Below are 9,445 nucleotides of genomic sequence, written 5' to 3' on the forward strand. Positions count from 1 at the left end.
ACGCTATGGCACAAAGGGGAAATGGTCCGGACTCGATTCTAATTCAGAGGACACTGACGAAGATGTCCCCCCACCTACCCACCGAGATAGAGAAGCTCCGCTTAAGCGGGTTACGCTACCAAAGACGCTGACTTTCTCGGGTGAAAAGGGGAGGAAGCGGGGCGTCTTCTATACCAAATTCGACTCCTTCGCGAAAGCGCATGACTGGACTGAGGAAGAGAGAAAAAACTATTTGTGCTGGTGTTTCGAAGGTCTTGCGAGCGAGTACTATACCCTCCTTATCGAGCGAGAGGGGAAAAACATCAGCTACAAAGAGCTCATTAAGAAACTAGAGAAACGCTTCGGGTATCAAGAACTCCCCGAAGCAGCGCAACTTAACTTCCAGCAGTCCCAACAGGTGCCTGACGAGACCTTAGAAGAGTGGGCGGACCGTGTGCTTTCACTGGCAACTCGGGCTTTCCCAGACTTCTCGGATAGTACCGACAGGGCAGGCAATCATGAAATTTTGCACTGGCTGTATTGATAGGAAGGCCGGAAGGGAGGCTGCTGCTCAGCGACCGTCAACGATGGATAAAGCCATCGACGAGGTTCGTGTACGCCAGTACATAAACCTTGAAGTTTATGGCAAAAGGGCAACAAAATGCGAAGTTCTCCGGGTCTCATCGGACCATGAGAGTGACGATGAAAAATTTAACGTGCGTTATACCTCCAAAGACAAACCAAGGAGGTTGAACTCGCCCGATTACCGTCGCGACAGCTCAGATAGGCAAAAACTCGACGCCAGCCTGAACTCTGACCGACGTTTCGCTCGCCTTGAGGAACGTATGGCTAGGGTAGACGCTGAGGTCACTCAGATCTGCACCCTCAGTACGACCTTAGAGGCACTCACCAAACAGATGACCGAACTGGCGCGCGCAATGACACATTCGTCCAGGCCGCGGAGTAGATCACCTTCGCCTGGGCGCACTCAGTGTTTCGGCTGTGGCGAAGTGGGGCATTTCCGTAAAGACTGCCCTCAACGTAAAACGCCAACAACACCAGAAAAGAAAGTCACTTTCAGTGAAGGGTTAAACGAGGCTGGGTCAACCGAGAGGGCCTAGGCTTGACCCGTAACAACACAGCAGGCCTACCTGACAGTACCCCGCCTGTACCTCTGCCAATCTCACGCGAAGATAGGGGGCCCGATCTCTCCGAACAACTTTGTGAGGAGGGCTGGGAAGATATAACCCTAACCCGCACGAGTCAGGAGGAGGTTCAGGTGCAAACTGAAGGTGGGACTGAATCTCGGACCCACACCAGCCAACTTGACACAGGGGATGTATCCGATACCTCGACGTACGAGGAAACGGAAGTCCCAGGGACGCCTGTGGAAGAAACTCCAATGGAAGAGCCTGTTCAGTATTTCTGGACAACCGCCCCAGAGGAGCCACCATGGGACTTGGATTGCGACAATCTAGAACAGGACACGCCACCGGTTACAGCAACCGAAGTACCGACTTACGAACCGAGAGCCGAAAAAAAGGACCCCACACCGATCACGATTTATCAACTTGTGTCTGGCTCTATGTATAGCGTACCTATCTCAGTGGACGACCAAGAAATACAAGCGGTCGTGGATACAGCTGCCGAAGTAACAATCATTTCGGACTGCCTTTACCACCGACTGGCGGACCGCCCTCCAGTTATAAAGGTTACGACTATGCAGACAGCAGGCAGAGAAATGGGCATGAAAGCCTACCAGGTGGGGCCAGTCTCGATCCAACTAGGTACCACCCAATTTACCGAAAATGTGTACGTCGCACTGATAGGGACGACATGCTTTTAGGCGCGGACTTCATGCGATCGAGACGGGTTGTATTAGATATGCTCAACAACCGCCTAATGTTCGGTGATGAGACTGTACCCATGGCTTTTGGCCGTAAGAGAAATTTCGGTAAAGTTGCAAAGGTCACACTGCAGGGTAGAACAACTATACCCCCTAACTCAGTGGTTAGGGCCCCATGCCACCTAAGTCATACCCTTGGGGAGTATATGATCGAACCCATTTCGGAGTTACAGGTCGTGATGCCCCGTACGGTTCACGGAGGGGGCCAGCAGCCCAAAGTGTGTTTTGTCAACCCAACCGACGTGCCGATAACTATAAAAGGGGGCAGATCTGTTGCCACGGCAACTGAAATTGAGACAATCGGCACCCCCGAGCTAGCTGAAAGTGTAACAGTACAGGAGGTCAAAGAAACAACTGACAACTCTACACAAACACTAACAGTGACGCAAGCTTGCCCAAACACTTGAAGGACTTGTTCAAGAGGTCATGCACAAACTTAAGTCCGGGCGAAGCAAGCCAGCTGCGAGACCTCCTGATAGAGTACCAAGACGTGTTCGCAGCCAATGAATTCGACTTTGGCAATTTCACTGCTCTGAATCACACTATCAACACTGGGGACGCGAACCCAATCAAACACAAGATGAGGCGAACCCCACGATGCTTTGCGGCCGAGGAGCAGGCACATCTCAAGAAGATGTACGACGCCAAGGTCATTCAGCCATCAGTGTCCGAGTGGGCCTCCGCACCTGTACTTGTCCGGAAACGAGATGGGTCCGTTCGTTGGTGCGTGGACTATCGCGCCCTCAACAATCTGACCACCAAGGACGTGTAGGGACAACGTTCTACCGGATTGGATCCAGAAATATCAGGAGGCTGGTAGGAAAGGCCGCAGATCAGGTCGGTTCGGGAGAGAGAGTTTATTGCGTGTGTGGTAAGCCGGATGACGGCAAATTGATGCTGCAATGCGATGCGTGTTTTGATTGGTTTCATGCGCAGTGCGTAGGGATAGACTCAGCCAAAAGAACGCATCATGGCGAATTCATCTGTCCGCAATGCAGCGATTCCAAAGGTCACTTACATTGTTCTGGTTCTGTTTCCTTGCAGGGAGTTGACCCCAGTACCATGGCACAGCGAGGTCAACTGACCCTTGAGGAAGTTCGGGAGGCCATCCGCGCCCGACGACTACTCAAGCCTAGAGAGATAATGGGCGCCCTCAGCATCCTGGATATCCATGAAGCTCAGAAAACACTCATCACCCTCTACGACATTGCGAAAGCGAGAGGCAACTGGGGATGGGTGCGGCTCATGCAGGAGGAGGCCTACGTCATGGTTGATGTGCCCTGGATAGTCAAGAACATGCCACACATCAACCCCAAGATGAACGTTTGGCCACCAAAACCCAGGAAGCAGGCGCCAGCTGACAGCAACACCAACCCTTACGGTATGTGTTGGGACATACGTCTCCAGACTCGTTCTGACCTTACCCTATACAGGGAGGGCATGCCGGCGCCGGGGGAGCCCACAGGGCGTACACCACAACCGGTTGGGGAGGCCCAGCCTACTCCCACTGTCCAAGTCAGCGAAGGCATCGATCTGTCCCGGACGGCCGTAACACCTTCGCCACCGGACCAGGGGAAGTCCACCACCACCACCTGGGCGGAAGCACCAGAGATCGAAGTCGCCGCTCCGGACTCTGACGACAGCCTCTTCTGCCTGATGTCGGAGGAAGACGCGGAAGGTCTTGGCAGGGAGCTGGTAGTATTGAAGAGGCCCAGAACTACCCATGGGTGAGACTCCAATTCTCGGTGCTGCAGGGACTTATTTCCAGCAGTCTGCCCCAGCATCCCAAGGGGAACTGGCCAGCACGTCCTCGGATGTGGCCAGCCACCCCAGCGGGGATCAGGGGAGAACTGAACGGGAGCCAGTGACTAGCGCAGAGAGAAGGCCCTCCCAGGGCACAGACCCCAGCCAGGTACGCACCACGGCAGCCAAGCGGAGGCAGAGAGGCAAGCGGCAGCTTGAAAGGTCAGTCACCCTGCAGAGCCACCCGGGTGACGAAGAGACTAACAACGGCAAGAGATGCAGGGAGGAAGAGCCTCATCCCAGCTCATCCAAGCGAGCGGGGAGCTGCCGAAGTTCTACGCCGGACAACCGTCCCCCTGCCCTTTCCCGGGATGCCGCTTCGAGTTGAAGGGTATTAAGGAGCACTGCTTCCGAAAATATCTTCCCTGATGCCTCCGCGAAGATCCAGGACGTGTCGACTACAACGCCATCATTGACCTCCTGGAGTTCCTGACAAAGAAGCTGGTGGGGCCTAACATGCCGATCTTGGCACTCTACAACCACCTGAATGGCAAGGGAGCCCAGGAGTACCCTCGCCCACCAGCAGCAGCTGCCGCCAAAGTGCCGGGAAGCCTAACGATGATCCCAGCAGGATATCGACGGGAAGCCAAGCCCGCCAGGGAGACATCACTTCCCAACCCACCGTGGCAGCAGCTAGTCAGGAATCAGACCAGCCACGACAACCCCGGCAAGGTACGTACGGGGAGTGGAACCCAGCCAGGAATCTCCACTTCCGAGAGCCATGGATTCGCATTTCCACTTGGATCGGACAGTAAAACAACTCCGGAAAGGCAGCCGAGTAACAACATCATGCTCAACTCATCTCAGCCTACCCGAGCGTCCGACCTGAAATACCAGTCCAAGTGGTTGGAGGAGTGGAGGTATACTGTGATCCGGAAACCTTCCCTGAAGACCTGGCCCGGGAACAAGGATGGAAGATTGCCATCGGCCTCCATCCCAAAGCCGCCGTCGGAGCAGACAACCAGGTACTGCAGAAGATCAGACGCCTGGTTGCATCCCCACACTCGCCACTCTAGGGGAAATCGGACTCGACAGAACCGTGGGCAGCGACAAGTGGACGAAACAAGAGGACGTCTTCAGGGAACTCCTGAGCATGGCCAACCCCGCCAAACCAGTCATCTTACACCTCAGAGGCGCGGCGGGGGATAAATACGCCTGTGGTACTCACGCCCTGGCCCTGGTAACCGTCAAGGAGATGTGCGACTCGACCCAGCTTATCCATATCCATAACTTCGCGGGAGAGCTACGCACCCTTCGTAGATGGCGCCAGGCTTTCCGCCACTGCTATTTCAGTTTCTCAGCAATGGTGGTGGACTTCGATGACAGGCAAGTTGAGGCCCTGAGAGATGTCCCCCTGGACCAGATCCTCCTGGAGACGGATTCGCCGTATCTTATGCCATGGCCCGACCAGCGATACAACACCCCCGCATACATCGGTGACGTGGCACAGGAGGTAGTAAGGCATCGAGGTGGAGACATCAAGCACCTCCTGCATACGGCGATGAGCAACACCCGCCCTCTCTATGGGGACTAGGGAGGTTCAGAAAACCTGGATTGGGGTGGGACTTGTGCCCAGGAGGGGACTTCACAGACCCCAGAGGGTGCGCGCCCTGAAGACCAAACCGGTACAACAACCCATCCAAGGAGGGAGCCACCCTGGTGACACCCTTGGTGACGGGAGCAGCACAGGTGTGAAATATTCTCACTGGGAAGCCATAGGAGAAAATAGACGCTATCCCTTTCTCTCTGTCTTTTTCGTTTGTTTGTTTTGTTTCCTTCCAGGCTGTAGATGCGGTTCCCACCTGTTTGATAAAACGGGGGGGAGTGTAGTGTGAACAGCACCCCCAACTGCCTCTGTTGGTTGCTAGGGGATACTGCCGACCCCCCGCAGAGTCAGCGTCCTGGGACCATGTGATCACCGCATCGGAACACGCCAGATCGACTACTACTGCCATACTAACCACATCGTACAGCTACAAGCTCCGATACTATATATATACTCGCTCACTGAGAAGCCAGATACCTAGACTGTCTGAACAGACGTACTATTCCTGTTCTGGAGAGCACATCTTGCTTCACCACGGTGAGTACATCTATTCACATCTGGCTATCACTTCAGGTTGTAAGATACAACCTTCTTACAAAGTTATGATTTTGTACCTCCCCTTCTGTGTGACTCATGTCCAGTGTGCAATTGATCCGACGCACACCCAATGAATGAACATGTCATTTTACGTGGTATGAACCTGCATCCATTGTAACTACTGTACGAACTCTCACAACAGCAGTGCACGGACAGTTGCCGATGCAGGGAAAGACTTGAGCACTATCATTACGTATTCAAAAAAAATACCGCAATTATACGGTGTCGCTCAAATTTGATCAGAATTGGTAAATACCAGTATGGGTTACTAATCAAACAATAAATGTTGTTCTATCTGTTCAGTGGAGGAATATTCTTCGTTGATGTTATGGCAATGATTTCTGCACAGTACAACCAGAAAAACAACAAGAAATATTTAAACCAGAAAAACAAGAATGACAAAAGTAATTAAGGTCTAACTTTAGGTACTGGAGGTCAACTTTAGCAACATGCATAGCAGAAACAAGCCCCTCTTAGTTTAGTATGAACGGTCTTCCCCCATCTACCGTCTATGGTTGCAGCTATATGTAACAGTCATAAACAATGACAGGAAATGAGTCAAGATCAGTGGAGTTTGCCTGTTTCTCACTGGCATGCATGTGCAGGATTTCACTTTTTCTTACCTCATTTGCACATTTTTGACACTGATGTGTTCATTGAATAAATTCACATCTCAACCCCTGCATCTACCTGTACACCAAATACTGAGATGGTAGCTTTGGCGGTATGGGAGCCTTTGTGTGTGACGGACATACATCAGCACATACCCACAAATATAAAGACATACAGACATGCAAATCAGATGCAAATGAACTGATTCAGCTTATACGATAACCTCACATTGGTACCCCAAATATGAGCTAAAAATGATTTTGCCAGACTCGATAGGTTTCTCATTCATCACAGCAGGATTACAGACAAACACATTCACGGACTTCATTCACAAGATTACACAGTGTGAGTAAATTTCCAAGTGAACAATGTTATTTTTCATTTATTTTCCACAACTGACAATCCAAAATTTTAAACGACAAGAACTGGTGGAAAATAGACAGCCTTTCACTTGTGGTTGTGCACAATTCAGCTGATTAAAAGCATCATTTTTCTAGTATATACCTTGGCAATCACCTAAGTTTCTATGCCCAAAGACATGAGGCAAGTCTAAGCTGAGAGTTGAGTTTCGAGCTTACAAGTAAGTACACAAGATTTGAGAGTCTCTGTAAAAATCAGGCAAACTTTTAATATAGTCGACGATCTTGTTTTGTAAATCGTGGTTGGATCAACAGCTGAATTTTTAAGAAAATAAAACAAATTGTTCAACAGGAATTTGTATGTTTTTATAGAAGATTTAAACCTACATTTTCAGTGAATTATATGAAAGGGAGAGAGTGCTGTTACGGACGCAATCCGTACACCTCTTTCAAAACAAGCAACAATAACGGGTCGTAGACTTATTGTTGCTGCAAATTTGTACCATAAAAATGTCAACAGACCAGGACTTTTCACTGTTGAAACGTACATAAATGTCAATGCTTTCAATGTTTGATATGCATGGAGGTAGAAAGATACATCAATTCAAGCACAGTCGAGTCCCTCACTGCCCCAGCTAAAGAATGCACAGCATACGTTACATAAGCTTTTAATCACAGTCTGTGTCACTTGATCATCGATGCTGCCAACAAAATCTTGCCTTCAGAAGACGTGGATTGAGGTTACGGCTTTTGCTCATGTTTTATGCATCAGAGGCCCCAAAGACCACCTCGTCCCAAAACCACTTCGTCCCAAATACCACCTCGTCCCAAAACCACTTCGCCCCAAATACCACTTCCCGGCGTTATACGTCCGCCAACGTCAGGAACACACAGACCTGTATGGAGGGCTACACTGCGCCCCAATTTACCACCGTCCCAAAACCACTTCTCCCAAGTTAGCCGTGGTGCTGATCAGTCAGTTACGTCTATAGCTTTGCGTTAAATACCAGTCAAGATTCATTTTCGCAGAGTTCTTTCGTGCGTGGGTAACCTTCTGACATCTGTATACACAGACAGAGCACAACTTATACTGGCTTTGTATTTGTATGAGAAGGTAACTTGGGCAATAAAACATGTATCAAGGATCAGAAAGCCTCTTCTAGTATCTCTATAATTTTGAATTGAATGACTTTTTTATACCTTTTCATTGTCATTCTTTGCATTTCCATTACGTACTATTCACGCGCATAAACTGACTTTGAAAACGTTTATGCTTAATTTATATGATATAAGAACGAACGAGATAAGATAAAGATCAGAAATAAGCTTAATCCGACATCTTAGAATGTGATCATGGCAGCGTGTTTTATCTGGGGCATCTGACTCTGAACAGACGAACAAACAAACATCGTCCGCCAGCACGGCTCATTAGCAGTAGTCTCCCACTTCCTGATTTCGGGAAGCGTCCGGCTGCCCGAACAGCACGACTTGGCAAGCGAAGGTGACAAACAAATGACACAACTAAAATGATATTCTGCATACTATACCGGGTCATGAAATTTGTGACATGGGTCTATGACAGACTTAAAATATATTTTTCCAAAGAAATGTCGGATGAACAATAATATAACAGAATAAATGTAATATGAAGAAGTCGGATGGCATCTTCTCTGAATCAACTGATATCAGGAAACCAAGCAGTTATAGTATGCATGCTCATAAAAACGTAATTAGTCGACATCTGGCTTATTGAAAATATAATATTTATGGGGTAATGACAGATAAAAAATTAAATGTGCATGCTTGAGGAAAATATGCCGGGATCGACGATAGTTAAATCGGGGAACGAACTCAGAAACTAGCACAGTCCCTCCACAACTAGTTTCGATTATTCAGAGGTTATATTTGTGTCTTTGTGTATTATATCAAAGCTGAAAAACATGCCCGCAATTTGTCGAGGTCAGAAGACGATAATTTCGAACTGGAAAAATATCGGCTACGCAGAATACAAAAGAAATGTAAACGTAGACATCGTAATTCGTCGATGTTAATCGGTAGAGATTGCAAGCTTATAATCTTTCTACACCATGAAAAGGCTACCAGGAATCTGAATATCCGACGTTATAAACTTACGCATCTTATGCACTTGTGAGCTTTCATCGACCCTCGCTTTCTCTAATTTTTGCAATCTCTTATTTTGTATCTACTGTTCATATTTGATACGCTCGATACTGTTTGTCATGGACAATAACCAACTAGCTGTAAAAGACTGAAAGAGTCGCTTCTTCTTTCATCATGCCGATAATGATATCATTTGTTCTCGTGGCAGGCTTCTAGGTAAGATGTAATGAATAATGGAGATAAAACAGTTATGAAAAATAAGGCTTATCCTCGGAATGCGACAAGAATTGATAACTTTTGTTGCCGACACCCTAAAGAGACGATTCTTTGGTGTACAGTTATAGTGTCCTGTTTCTTCTAAAGGATTCGAGTTCTCTTCCGGATCCTATCTTAAATGTTCCCGTTTTTTTATTTCGTTCGTCGTGATATTTCTCCAACATACGATTAATCAAAATGACCCAATCGATTATGTAGTTGAATAGGTATATCTCTTGGGAGAGGCGAAGGTGCACCTACCGACCC

The 9,445-nt window shown here is 48.6% G+C and overlaps 1 protein-coding gene across 1 annotated transcript; it reads left to right on the forward strand.

Annotated features, from left to right (window-relative positions):
- The first annotated feature begins 566 nt into the window (after window positions 1-566).
- LOC139150728 (uncharacterized) lies at window positions 567-1,100 on the forward strand. Its single transcript, XM_070723143.1, has one exon. The coding sequence runs from the start codon at window positions 567-569 to the stop codon at window positions 1,098-1,100; it is 534 nt and encodes a 177-aa protein (XP_070579244.1).
- Window positions 1,101-9,445: the final 8,345 nt, after the last annotated feature.

This window comes from Ptychodera flava, chromosome 2 (assembly GCF_041260155.1).
Source record: "Ptychodera flava strain L36383 chromosome 2, AS_Pfla_20210202, whole genome shotgun sequence".
NCBI classification, from domain to species: domain Eukaryota; kingdom Metazoa; phylum Hemichordata; class Enteropneusta; family Ptychoderidae; genus Ptychodera; species Ptychodera flava.

Excerpts from the sequence above, each read along its gene's own strand:
- LOC139150728 (XM_070723143.1), top strand. The coding sequence starts at position 567 with ATGGATAAAGCCATCGACGAGGTTCGTGTACGCCAGTACATAAACCTT.